Raw genomic sequence first — 15279 nt, 5'->3', positions numbered from 1 at the left:
TGTGTTCTACACTTCACCAACAGATGTTTGCTTCTGATTCTTCTTCAAGATTTTAAAAAATTCTTCAAATGGAAATCCAAATCTCTTTTCTTCGCTCAGTGCTTAAAAACTTCTTCACTTGAGAACTGATAAGTGAAAAATAACTTGAAAAATTCTTTTAAACAAGTTCTTCACCTACCATAATAATTGCTCCATTATTAGGGCATAAACCCTAATTTGCCTTTTACCGTTTCCAGTCTTCTGCCAACTGACAGGTATCACATACCAGTTGAGGTATTTTACTAGTGTAAACCGGGGGTTTGAAACATTTCACCGTTTGCTCCCCCTAAGCTTTTATGCTGCTTAGTTTGTCGGTTCAGCAACTTCCACACTAGGTGCAGAAACCGGTTCTTCTTGAATCACTTCTTCTGGCTTCTTCTTCCAGGTTTTCTTCATATCCGCTTGAACAGTTTCAACATCAATATTTCCTTCTGGAATGACCAGTATATCATCCGATATATTCTTTCTAGTTCTGCAGAATCTTGTTGTATGACCCGATTTGTTGCAATGATAGCAAACCATTCCAGGTGCTCTCCAAGGTCCATTATTCATGTTTCCATTCTTCCTTCTGCATGTTGCAGCAGTGTGACCATGATCATGACAAATCAAATAGTTTTCTCTCCATCTGGTTGCCGCTTGATAGCCACTGCTACCTGACTGATGATTATAGGTATTAAACCGGTTTGGATTCTGGTTCCCAGAGGGTTCAAGAAAAACTCCTTGACTCCTTTGAGGATACCTTCTGCTATTGTGCATGACTGGCCTGCATTCAAATGCTCTATGCCCAAACTTTTTGCATGCATAACAATTACCATTGAATCCATTGGGTCTAGGCTTATCATTTAGAAAATAAGGAAAATTATTGTAAGCCTTACTTCTACATACATTGGCAGTGTGTCCTTCCTTGAGACAATTAAAGCAGACAGGTTTGAACTTTTTCTTACCTTTATCCTTTAGTGTCAGTTGCTTCTTTGATGCTCCATCTTTTTTTCCAGAGGTCTCACCTTCCTCATAATCAGAGAAACCATGTCCATTGGTATTTTTTACCGGTTTAGCTAATTCAAGCTTCTGCTCTAGCTTGACATTGCTCTTATTGAATTTGACAAGTATTTTCTTTGACCCAGTGAGTTCTTTGGAAATAGCAACATTGGATTCCTTCAAGGTTACATTCTCAGAAATAGCCATGTTTAATTCACCTTGCACTTCTTCTTTTTCCACTTTACTCTCTTGGAGATGAGCGGTGAGAACACTGATTTCTTGCTTCAGCTTGGAGATCTCACGATCTTTATCTTTTACCAGATCTTCAATTTTCCTTTGGTTCTCAAGCTCTTAACACATTTGGATAGTTAGTCCTTCCAACTCCTTTCTTAGGTTGGTATTGGATTCATTCAATTTTTCTACTTCTTGAACTAGGGCTTCCATGTCCGCTTCATCAGAAGAACTGTTTTCAGTTAGCTCCATCAATTTTGTAGCATGCTCTCTTCTTTTTTCCTGAGAGGCCTTATATTTGACTTTAAGTTCATCATAGGCTTTCTCAGTCTAAGTGAGTCGATGAGTAAGTTCCCTCACAGTATATTCCCCCATATCTCTTTCCAAGTGGTTAGACTTATAGAAAGGTTGGCTCTGATACCAATTGATGAATACTAAGAGTGGGGGTGAATTAGTATAACAAAAAATATTGTACTTAAACACTTTAACAGTCTAGCAGTAAACCAGTAAAATAGTTTCACAAACAAACTGGTTAACACACATGCAAACCAAATAGAAAATAAGGCATTCACCCATAGAAGCACAATCACCATAACACAAGAGATTTTGACGTGGAAACCCAAATGAGAAAAACCACGGTGAGATGAAACTCACAAGTAACTATCTACAAAATAGTAACCAGACCGGTTAAGGTCATACAATATTCTTTACCAGTTAGGAATCTCAATCTCTGTTAGGAGATAAGTCTGATTAAAGACTACCTTGTGAGAGGATTTCAGATCCACAGAAGTGAATCACCTTGTTAGAGGATTTACAAAGGCTTTTCTGGGCCTACCCGGTTAAGGGTTTCTGACTTGTCAAAGATGTGAGTAATCAACAAGTGAATGATCTAGCAAATGGCACAGTCTGCTTGATTAGATCCATGGTATCTCATTGCTAATGCATTTCAGTATTACTTCAGTCTTTAGTAAATCCACACTCTGTTACAGCACACAGACTTGATCTTCTTATAAGATCTCACAAACAAGAGCTTCGTCAACCACCAAAAACCTAACAGCTACACACATATTCAAAACCCTAGACATGATGTCCTTAAAAGAAATCTGATTTCATGTCGGTCCAATAGGATTACATTGCAAGTTCCTAGGTTCATTGTATCTAGACACATTTGGTAACATGACACAAAATCACCGTCAAAGTGTCGATGGATGGTAACTCATCACAAAAATATACCGGTTGGTAACTCATCACAGAGTATTACTAGTTTATACAACTTTACTGGTTACCGGCTGGTAACTAAGAGTAATACTAGTTCAATTATAAAATAGATTACCGGTTAACAAAAATGAAGACTAGGAAAATGATAACTGTCGCTTTTAGCTCCTTTTCTCTGCTCCACTTGAGATCCTCAAACCGCTTGACCTCTTCATGCTGCTTGGGTCTTTATACTGCTTGAGATCGGTAAACACTTTCTGCTTAACATCTATAGTCTAAAGACTACAACATAATACCGGTTCGGTTGAGCATAATTCATACATTCAAAAAGTGATCTCATAGCAGGTGTGTGTCCATCAATGACAATCACAACATAATCATCAAAAATGCCAACATTGTCTTTGTGGTTTCTGAGGAGACCATAGAAAAAGTGACTGGGGGGTGCCCCCGATGGCATTTCCTTTCCTAAAAATCGTAAGGGGACCTACAAGGAAGATTTTGAGCATTTCTTTGAACATAGGAAAGGGGTTTCTAGGCTCCAAAGTGGCTACAACAGGGAAGATATTCTTGGTATTTGGAAGGAGGTAGCCCTTCTTCTCATGAAGTACTTCACTTTGGACAGAAGGAAGAGGAGATTCCACCTTTAGATTTTCCCCATGTTGAACCACCTTCGCCATGGGATAAGAATGAATTTTCCCTACTAGGTTTTATCTTCCTTGTTTCAATTTATTTCTAAAGCTTGTGTTAAGGGTATACCCCCTCTTCATCAAGGCCTTATCCGTAGGTTATATAACTTCCATTTGGCCTTAGCCCCCTCTAGGGAGATCCCCATTGTTGATATCGAGTCCACTTATGACCCCCTTATATGTTGATCTCATTGTCACCCTCGTCAATTTTGGTGAAGTCTCACATTCAGGTTCAAAAATTCCCATAAGAAAGATCCCTGCACATGTGGCCATTTTTCCACTAAAAAGGACCATGTTGTGGAAACCCAGACTCAAATGCACAAGAATGTGGATATTATTGAGGACTTGAGCTCTGACTCTATTTCCTCTGATAAATCGGATTCCTCTAAAACCACTAGATTGGATTGGTCCCCTATCGCTAATATTAATACTGAAGTTAACCCTACACTTCCCCCCTCAAACCCTTCCCCCTTTGTAAATACCAAGCCCCCGAGATCGATTATGGTCCTCACTAAAATTGTGAAGGACTTGCACGATGAGGTGCAAAGGCTAGACAACTTTTTAAAATGGCTATTTGGGTAGATGAATGTTGCTATCAGAAAAATTAATCGGTTGGAGGTGTTTGTTGAGGTTGAAGCTAGTGCTAATGCGTAGGTGGAGATTTAGATTAAGATAGAGTGTGGAGATTTACCAATGATCTTGTAGGCTTAATGGAGCAATGAGATAAGGTGAATGAGAGGATTGATGATTTGGATGCCAAGCTCAAAATGGGTGGGACCAAAATTGAGCTGGAAGAAATTAAGAGATCCTACGAGGCTCTCAAAAATAAAATTGAGGAGTTTAATCTAGCTTGCAGGAATGTGGCCAATATGCATAATGCCTCCTTGCAGGCTATCCAGACTATCTAGACCAAGATGAATAGGAAAAGGGAGAAGAAACGTAAATGCATAAAAGCCCTAATTGCAAGTTTAGGCCCCACGGAGTCCCTGGTTAAAGCCACCCTTGATTCCACCTTAGTGTCCTCTGGCTCTAGGTTCGATTATTGCAAAAAAGTCTCCTTTTCTAATAAAGTGTCAAGTTTCTACTAGGATTGGCAAGATAAAAATTCCCCATTTAGTTGGTCATCTCCTTATGTCATTACTAGGTTGTTGTTCTAGTTTTTTGTGGGTTTTGATCTCTCTTTTTGTTTCTGTTGGTTTTCTAGTTTTGTTGTTGGCTTTTGGGTTGCTAGTTTTTGGTTTGTTTTAGTAGGGGGGTTTTTTGTTGGTTGTGCATCCCTCATGCGCTCTTGGTGTCATTATACAAATATGTAACATTACATGCCTATCCTACTTTTATTAATCAAAATGATGAGATGGCAAGAAAAAAATTGGTTTCTCCGCAAGCTACCCAAGAAGAGATCAATAAACGACATGACAAGAGGAAACGCTACATGGAAATGATATTAGCCAACATTTTAGAGCCTACTATATCTATGGTCAAGGCTACACTGGAGTCCCTTGCTATCTCTTCAAGCAAAGGTTCAAACAAAAGATTATCTTTTTCTGAGAAGGTGAAAGTGCTTCACTAGGATTATCAAGCTAAAAAATCCCCTACCAGTAGACCATCAGTTTGTGTCTTCTATGGACGGTGTAGGTTTTTTGGTTTCCTTTAGTTTATGGTTTATTTTTTTGAACTGTTAGTTGTTTCTGGTAGTCAGTTGGTTTTGGTTCCTTTTTGTTTGCTAGTTTTTTTTATGGGTTCTCTCACTCCTCATGAGACCCCTATTCTTAGCATTATGGTTTTTTATGTAATGGATCGATTCTCTCCCATTTAATCTAATCAAAACTAAACTCTAATCTACATAAATTTTTTAAAAAAATTGATTTTTCACTAGTTTCCAAAAAATTGAGGGAATACACTTATTTTTTTGTTTTTCAAGATGTATCCACTTTGAAAATTAGTAAAAAACTATATACTCATTAAAAATTAGTTGAAATTTTGAACATAAACTACATAGCGTTAGTTATTTTTTCACTAAATCAATCTTTTAAATAATCAAAAAAATTAATGCTAGATTATATGTTATTAACCCCCTTTTTCAACCCATTAATCCCCACAATGTTTTAAAAAAATAGTAGTTTAGAAAATATGATAAGGGTACTATGACTTTTATTCTTGTTGTATCTTCATTTTTTAAGTATAACTATCTTCAATTTCATATCCAAGATCAATATTTCTTGATTTCAAAAGAAAAAGAAAAAGAAAAAGTGACCACTTAGGACCTCTTTTTGGTCCCCATCTTTGTGCACTTACCAAAGACAATCCTAAAGTAGTAATTTTTTAAGTAGTATGATCTTGCATTTTCTTGGAATCCTAAGCACCTATTCACATATTCAAAGGCATGCAATTTTCCATGGATACGCCAAGAAGTTGTTTAATTTTGATGATTGCAAAATATTTTCTTGAAGAATAGATTTATCGATAGTTTTTTGCCTATTAGCTAATAAATGTTGTCATGTACATATCTTTCAATTTAATAAGCCATTTTTTTAAATAGTAGAAAAAAATTAACAAATCTTGTATAAATTATACAATAAGATAAAATTAGATTTAATTCTTCATAAGAAAGATTACTTTTATATAAAGAATAAAAATAAAAAATAATGTCAATGGGCCCTTGGTCTACTTGCTTACCAACCAGAGATCAAGTCTTGCTGAGTGCAAGACTCCGACATCATAAGACCTTGGCTCTCAGCCTATTACTTCGTGAAAGCCCTCACAAAACTGCAGGTCGTAGATCTGAACCTCCATCAAAAAAATAATAATAATTTTTTTTTATTTTTTATTTATCAATAAATACACTCAAATGTATATCCGGTAGACGTGTTATATATCGCTACGGCAACTATCCTTGAACAATGCCCAATAATTTCTATAGTTCTACACGGTTATTACAATCATTTTTGTTTGACCACAAATCCCATCTTTGTGGTCAAGACAAAATTTCCACATACATTTACAACACGTTTATTCAGTTGGTTTGCCGTAGATATGATCATTTAAGTTGAACCATGAAGCCAAAATTAATCCACAACCAGAATACTTATATTAGATAGATTACACAATCCTGAAATGCAGTTCACATCCGTCTTGTTGAAACAGGAATTTCAGAGGAAGTGGAAGCCTCAGTTCCATATGATAAAGTGGCGGTATTATGCCTCTTTCTCTTTGGTGCTGGGATGTCCTTCTTGTCTGCATAATTGGCAAACGATCGCAATCGGGTGGAGATGGATTTATCATGAGATGAATTCACATTTCTGTGCACAAATCGGTAAATCAGGTGACACAGATAGTAGACAAGGGCGAGAAATGATATGCATCCTGTGAAAAGAAATATGCCCCAAAAGTCTTTGAGGCTCAATTTGTTTGAATCCGAACCACCTGACTCAATGTTGCATTTGTTTTCAGTTGAATTGAACCAACTCTTCCGAATATCTTGCATCTCTTTGCTTTCCGAAAGATTTAATATAGCCTTGGAAATACCTGAAACCAGCGGAGAACCCTTTGGGAACACCTGCACGCGAAATTTGAATCAATCATACAATTTGTTAATTTTAATGGGTGTGCGATTACAGGCAAGTTTGCACACTTACGAATGTGAAGCCTCCCGTTTTGTACACGGGACCAAGTCTCGCATACTCATTGCATCCTGTTGACAGGAACAAATTTTGAGCAATAGTTTGCTCCTCAAATATGGCAGCCACTCCTCCGTTATTGGGTCCCCTCTTCAGCGCATCGGCGAACTCTTCTGTAGATGAATATGGGAGAAGTACGCTTTTATTCACACCAAGCTGTTGTACCAAATACTTGTCTATGAAAGATCCCTGGTGATACCCGATTGGCAAATTTTGGGCGATTAGAGAGTCAAGGCTCTCAACATTTGGTACAATTTGTCTGACTGTAAGCATCGAAGACAGGCTGGCGGTGTAACTAGACACTAACACAAAAACTACAAAAAGCCAAATTACCACAACTGCTTTACCCAGACCGCTTACAATCCTCTCCCCTGCGCAATTAACAAAATTAATTTAGAATTCGAAAGCACAATAAATTGCACTATACTTTGACCATCTGTAATGAAAAGTAGGGATATAATCTTGTTACTTTGAGTCGTGAAGAGTGTAGAAAAGGAAAACCTGCATATTAAAGACCAAGTAATAGCATCAGGAAAATCCAAAAATTTCGTATGTTGTAAGGAAATCGACAATTACAAATTTGCAAATAACGGCAAACACATTCACTAGAACCTGGAGCTGTTTAAGCTTTACTACCAATAAAATGGTCTAGATCAATATTTAACTATTACATAAACTCATGATGTGCTGTGCATAATGGTATAAAGACAAAGAGATAGTGAACAGGGCAAGTACAAGATGAATGTCAAGACTTGTTCCCGAGGCGCCCCTCTAAATTGCCTGTTTTGCCTGTGCTCCAAAAACCAAACAACAGCTCCCGTGAAAATGAAAAATGCAACAGTAGTTACCCACATGGCTGGAGTAAAGGGGTGCAGGAAGGCCCTGGAATCACTTGATCGCTTGTCTGAAATTGCTACCATCATTATCAGTCCCGACTCTGTGTACGGTTGTGTGAAATCCACAAACTTGCTCCGATTTGCAAGCACCGTTACATCTCCCACAACCGCATCGAAGTTCTGTTAATGATTTCACACTTAATTTCAGTGAGTCGGCTGGAAATATAGATTTACAATGCAGAAAGTAACAAATAAGCGAGCTTACCTGGAGATAGACCTGGTAGACGAGGTCATCATAGTAGCCCGCAGTGACATTGCCAGTCCCATAAGGTATCCATTCATAGGGCAAATTATAACCCAATCTTCCGAGCACCGATGTGAACACATCAATAGAGAAACCTGTAATCTCATAAGTCTGCTTTTGTGCACCTGCGCCGGCGTCAACTGGTTTTACGCCGACGAATTTTGTAAAGCCTTTCTGCCAAGGCACGGCTATTTTCAGTTTCTTGCCTGGCGCAGGTATCTCCCACCCGCGTGGCGTCTCTGTTGATCCACCGCCCCAATGAATTTCTCGTTTCCAAGATATATTCAGGTCCCTTTCTGTCCACGACCCAACTACGCTATACTTATTTCCAACAACATTTATTATATCATATGAGCACTCCAAAGGTTCTCCCTTATCACGACTTATTTGAACAGGGCCGCTCAGGCCAAGAAAGTTTGTCTCTAGGACCTGATTAAGCAATTGCTCTCCACCGTCAAAAACCTTGAAATTCAAAACTTTGGTGCTACTAGAGGTCTCTGAGAAATCACCATTGAACGATTCCATACGCAGGAGACGACCGATTGCAAAAGCAATCGCCCATACCGTATCATATGCAATAAGTGCGCGGGCATTTAATTCCAGGTCTGCTATTGTAGGATTCTGGGCTCTAAACCGCTGCTTCCATCTTTTAGCAAATTCATTCAGCCTTGGCTGGTCGGTTTGTGTGAGTTTTCTTTTGACCCCCAACACACCATTCATAGAGAGGAGAGAATCAGCGTTGAAGGAATCCAGTAGATCGGCAAATCCGTCGGAAATGATCCATATATAATCACTGCTTATCATTCCTAATTTGTACGCCTCGGAAAACAGAATTAGGGCCAATTCAGCATGCATATGCACGATGAATACTCGCGACTCCAGCCCCATCAGCTCATACTCAAGAACCTTTCTCATTGAAGTGGCGTTAGCCTGGGGAGACACTGCAGCTTTGAAAACAATTTTTGCCCTCACATCTCGCAAGGCATCGTTTAAGGCCGGAATGGCCCCTGTGCCCAAATCGTCATCTACATACACAAGAGCCACATCCCTCCATTTATACTCCTCTATTATCTTTGCTATTGCCTTCATTTGCATTTTATCATTGGGCACTGTACGAATGAAGTAAGGGTATCGATGCATGGAGAGAGAGGGATTCGTTGCACCAAATGTCACAACTGGAACATGCGCTGCAACGCCCAAATACCCAACGAATTCACCCACAACGGATGTCTGTGGGCCGACTATGCTTATACATCCTTTTCTTATCAGTTCCAGTGCTGCAATATTCATTGCACAGCAACCCATTTTGCATTATGTCTTATTCCAAAAAAAATGAACACAAAAAGAGAGCAATAATAAACAGATGATTCCGTTAAGAGGAGGTTTTGTTACCTGCAGAAGCGCCTGTGAGTGCATCTTGTTTGGAGTCTCGGATACGAATTTTGAGGAGCGTGCCATTCAGAATGCTGGTGTTCCTGTTTACATCTTCAACCGCCAATTCAATAGCAGACTTAGCTATTTTTCCATTAGTTGTGTTCAACGCGATTATAGCACCGATATTTATTGAAGGAGCTTTCACTTCTCCCAGTGAAGGCGCACAAAAGAAAAGAGCACCCAAGGCAATCCGCAACAAAACTGCATACCCAGAAATGGTCATACCTATACTCTTCTGTTCAGGTAATCTTCATAATCGAACACTAGAAAATTTGCTTCATTAATTTATATATCAAATAAACTCATTTCCTCCGATGGGTGTTAACAGGACTGAGTCAACCAGGCGGAGGCCTCACGTCACCGACAATAGCTGAGTCATAGGATAACGTGTGAATCCGTACTTGCGTTATTCATTTAAATTTGACTAAGTGATTAAGACAATCTACCTCCCTATACACGTTTCTGAAACTTCGCATTTCCTTCCAACTTTCTCGAAGAGAGCAAAAAGAAACAATGTCTATGCAGCACTTTGACTATATTTGTTTATTTGATTGAAAATTTGAAAAATCAATGAAGTCTGGTTTTATGGTCAAATGTGCATTCTAGACTTTGTTGAAAAGAAAGGTAGGAAGAATGGAATATTAATTAATTTATTGAAAATTAAAAGAACATTATATTTGATTTTCAACTAATTAATAAGCGTCATTAAAAAGAAAGGTACAAAGAATAGAATAATATAATAATCCATGCTTCAAAAAATACAAGTGTAATCATTAATACTTCACTCATTAATTTAATAACTGTAAAATATTTACATTTTTATTTAATTTTAAATTTGTTTACTTATATACATAATTATATATTAATAACAACTTTTTTTTATGAAATTTACAAATTATTTTAGAAATCAACTAATTGGTCCTAATCTTTATTTGTTTTCAACTCTTTTTTTTAAAACTAATTTAGCTCTTTATATATATATATATATATATATATATATATATATATATATATATATATATATATATATATATACACACACACACAAGTTGCTCCTTATCTTTATTTATTTTCAATTTTATTTTTTCTATTTATTATTCATTTATATTAGTGTATTTCATATGTATATCTATATTTAAATATTTAATTTATATTTAGAAATTTTTAATTTATTATTATTTATCATTCAAATTAAATTAAAAGATATTTTAAACTATTAAATAATTATATTTTCTACATGTTATTATAAATTAATTAATATATATATTATTATATTTTGATAATTTAAATATATTTATTATGCAATTACTTCATACAATTGAATAAGGAGAAATCATTAGAATACACTTCATTTTTGTTTTAGGAAAAAGTAATTTGTATATATATATAGGCTACGTACATGTTTGTGTATATTGTCTTTGAATCTTCACTCAAATCTATAAAGTAGGTAAATATGAGGATCTAATCTACTATCTAAGCTTAATCTTAATGACCCAACAATTATCCTAAGATGTTTTTTATCACTACAGCCTTTAGAATTTAGGGTGAAGAAATTTTGAAACTCTTCACTTCACCAATTTAGGTTAGCTCATGAAATATCAAATTTATAGCAATCTAGATTGAATCCATTGTGTTCGAAAGTAAACCATCAAATCATAAGGATGACCTAATTCATTTTTTTAGTTTTTACTAATACATATAAGAAATAAGTAATCTAAATTATTTTTCAAATGTTATTATCAAATAGTAGACAACTATCTATTAACTACAAAAATAAACTAAATACTCTCAATTATGTTTATTGAGTTTTGATAGAAAAAAAGTGTATAAACCTTCTTTCTGATCTTAAGGTAATAAAAAGTATAACATTTTATATTATAGAATAAAAAAACAAAATTGGGCTATAGAGGTCATTTTTGGCCAGAATAAATATTTCATGTTGTTTGGTGAATAAATAATTCATATTTAATTTTCTTTGATCTCTATAATTTAACAAAAAGGGATCCTAAAAGGCCTCTCACATTCAAAATCTAAAAAATTTATGATACATGAAAGAGATCTAAGATGCAGTTTCACTTGTTGACCATCTAATAAAGCATGTTATGAAACATTATAAGGCATCTTTGAATGGAGATAATGGAGCCAAGGTCAATTGCCAAATTTGGTGAATAGATTATGACTGAGATTTTGACAGGTGGAAGGAATGTGTTATCTTTAGCATGTGTTAGGGGCAACCTTTTTTCTACTAATCTTAAATTGAGTGATAAATTACATTAGAATAAAAAGATTTTGTTTCTATAAAAATGCAAAACACATCAAATATAGAAATGGAGAAGCTCTTAGGCACAAACTTTAAGTTTTGAAGTGTTAGGAAAATTGTGTCTCAACCTTGCAATAATATATTTTTTTATCATTCATAGTTGAATGTGGGAGGTTGCAAGGAGAGGTACCACCTTGTAGGGTCCAGGGGGCTAGCCAGTAGTTAGGGATCTAAGGGTCATGCACCCTAATGGGTGTTCAAAGGAAGCACCCTCAAAAATCACATTTTATGTATATTTTTTAGAAGTAGGGAAATGGGTGTTCACTAGTCTAAACATGTAAATTAGGAATTATTTGCAATCTCCTCAAAATAATTGGAAAACAACCAATTAGGCCCAACTTCAGTCTCTTACGATAGTTGGGCACTTTTGATTATTATTCTCTTTTGTGTATTAATAAGATTGGATATGATGAAGACAAGAAATGATTCAAGAATTGGGAATTGACAAGAATCGGCATGAATAGAAAGATATAGATTTAGAAATCAAAAAGTAAGCTCACATCTAGAAAGGGGGTGCATTAAATTTGACTACATGATTAAGACAAGCTACCTCCCTATACACATTCTATACATGTTTCTGAAACTTAGCATTGCCCTCACAGTTTCTTAGGAGTCGAAGAGTGAAATGAGACAATGTCTATGCAACACTTTGACTATATTTATTTATTTGATTGAAATTTTGAAAAATCACTGAATTCTGATTTTATGGTCAAATTTGCATTCTAGAAGCTATATACACATTGAAAAGAAAGGTAGGAAGAATGGAATATTAATTAATTGATTGGAAAATTAAAAGAACATTATATTTTATTTTTAATTAATTAATAAATACAGTTCAAGATGTATCTTAGATATTGCACACGGGTCATCAAAAAGAAAGATAGAAAGAATAGAATAATATAATAATTCATGTCTCGGAAAACTAGGTGAGACCATTAATACTTCACTCATTAATTTTATAGCGATAAAATATTTACATTTTCATTTAATTTTAAATTTATTTACTTATACACATAATTATATATTAATAATGATTCTTTTAATGAAAATTACATACTGTTTTAGATATCAACTAGTTGGTCCTAACCTTTATTTGTTTCTAACTCTATTTTTTTAACTAGTTTAGTTCTTGTTTTATATATGTATATTAACAAGTTGCTCCTTATTTTTATTTATTTTCAATTTTATTTTTCTATTTATTATTTCATTTATATTATTGTATTTCATATGTATATTTTATTTTAAATATTTTATTTATATTTAGAAAATTTTAATTTATTATTATTTATCGTTCAATTTTATTTTTTGGTCGATAACAGGTATGATTTATTAATTTTGACCCAAAAAAAGGAGCCTAGCCTGGCCCAGGGATGACTACAATCAGGGAGCCATCTCCCCAACAACACAATAATACACAAAACCTAACAACAGGCCTGAAATAAACCACAGATAAAACTAGCAGAGCTCTAACCCCTCCCCTTCTTATTAGATCACAAGATCATATCCAAAGATGTCTTGGGATTCCTTGATATTTTTCCTCTCACAGTTACCCAACCGTCTTCCACCTTAGCCGCCTCATCGTGCCAACCTAATGTCTTACACTTAACCAAACTCCCATTTGTCAAAAGCCTTTCATCATGCTGAGGACCATCCTCCTCCTCATGACCCTCAACAGGGTGTTTCTTCTCCCTTCCATCTGGTGTAGCAATAATCTTCTGTTGTTATCCATTAGGGATGGTAGCTCCAACTCTGTCTAAAGTAGAATCTGCAACCTTGTTCCCGCCCTCACAAGATGAAGAAGGCAGATCCCCACTAACTACCTCAGAAAAAATCTTTAGTTGCTCACCCTTTTTATCAACTATATAATGGTGGTGGGAAACATCTTTCTACCATGAGGCCATCTTTTCTTGTCTCTTCTTAGCACATTGGGCAGGAATATGCTAAGTCTGAAAACACCTCCTACATCGAAAGGGTAACCCTTCATAATCCAAATGCTGCATCCAACACCCTTTTGAAGTTTTGAGTGCAATTTCTACTAGAAGCCCATCAGTCAAATTCATCTCCACCAAGATCCAGGCATACATTGAGAGAAGTAGATTTGATGACTCTTCATCAACCATTAAAAAACTACCTAAGGAATCACCTATAGCTGCTAAGCAAGAGTCAAACCAAAAATGTAAGGGCGGATTCAGAAGTCTTACCCAAATTGGAACCTTGTCAAAAGTTTCCAAAGCTAGGCAGAAGGCTAGGTGCCAGGGTTTCAACATTAAAGGATGCTTATTCTCCCAATTCTAGAAACATTCACGAAGAATCTTCTTCTTATCACAAGAATTTTCAAAAACTTTAATGAAAAAACCCTTGGCACAGGGGTATAGTTGAATACAACCTTTCCCAAATGGCTCCCAGTTCTCTGAAACCCAGTTATGGAGCTCACCTAAGCTTGGCCACATGCCCTAAAATCATCCAATCAGTTCATGTTTAGAGAAAATAGCTACATTACTCTCAACTTCCTTTTCAATATCATCCACCAAATCCATAGTTATGGCTCCATCAAACTCGGTTTCAAAACCCCTGTCAAACTCAAATCCTCCTTCTAAAAATTTGCACTGATAAATCCAGAGAGGCCCTGAGGACCATTCCTTCTATGGACAATGTTATCAATACGCCCCTGTGCACTACACCCATCTTTTACAAACTTCTTTTGGTTCCCATTAAATGGTTCACAACCCATCTGATTAGGTTTACCATGCATCCAAGAGTTCAAAACCCTATCCTCCATGGGCCAAAATAGTCATGAATCTTTCCCTCCATCGGTCATCGTTCCTCCTCCCCCAACATCCTTGGTCTGCTCCCAACCTAGATGCTCTCCCTGTAAAGAGGTTTCACCTTGTAGCAGAGTCTTGAGGCCCCTCCCTCATCCATTTGCACACATTGACTCCTCCCTGTGATTTTGTATAGGATCATCTACCCATCGCATTTGTTTTGCCTCCAAACCATAGGTTTTCTCACCCCCATTTGCTTGATCTTCACCCATGACAGTCGTAGGCAAAGTTGCAGAAGAAACCCTAGCAGGCCGCAACGTCTCCATTCACAATTTTACATTTATCGTTCAATTTTATTAAAAGATATTTTAAACTATAAAATAACTATATGTTTTACATGTTATTATAAATCAACTAATATATATTTTGTTATACTTTCATAATTTTAATCACTATAGCCTTTAGAATGTAGGGTGAACAAGTTATGAAAGTCTACACTTCACCAATTTAGGTTAGTTCATGACAAATAAAATTTATAGCAATCTAGATTGAATCCATCGTGTTCAAAAGAAAACCATGAAATCATAAGGACATCTCGATTTAATTTTTATTTTTTTACTAATACACATAAGAAATAAGTAATCTAAATTATGGTTCAAATGTTTTATCAAAATAGTAGACAATTGTCTATTAACTACAAAAATAAACTAAATACTATTAATTATGTTTATTGAGTTTTCATAGAAAAAAGTGTATAAACCTTGCTTCTAATCTTAAGGTAATAAAAAGCATAAATT

The 15279-nt window shown here is 35.7% G+C and overlaps 1 protein-coding gene across 1 annotated transcript; it reads right to left on the bottom strand.

Moving 5' to 3' along the window:
- Positions 1-5941: 5941 nt before the first annotated feature.
- LOC131078455 (glutamate receptor 3.3) lies at positions 5942-9677 on the bottom strand. Its single transcript, XM_058016165.2, has 6 exons — positions 9359-9677; positions 7928-9243; positions 7562-7842; positions 7296-7327; positions 6785-7197; positions 5942-6705 (listed from the first exon to the last, which is right to left on the bottom strand). The coding sequence occupies exons 1-6, from the start codon at positions 9621-9623 to the stop codon at positions 6271-6273; spliced, it is 2742 nt and encodes a 913-aa protein (XP_057872148.2). The 5' UTR covers positions 9624-9677; the 3' UTR covers positions 5942-6270.
- Between the last annotated feature and the right edge of the window lie 5602 nt (positions 9678-15279).

The sequence above is a fragment of the Cryptomeria japonica genome, chromosome 8, assembly GCF_030272615.1.
Source record: "Cryptomeria japonica chromosome 8, Sugi_1.0, whole genome shotgun sequence".
In the NCBI taxonomy this organism is placed as follows: domain Eukaryota; kingdom Viridiplantae; phylum Streptophyta; class Pinopsida; order Cupressales; family Cupressaceae; genus Cryptomeria; species Cryptomeria japonica.
This window is presented reverse-complemented; position numbering and strand designations above follow the sequence as displayed.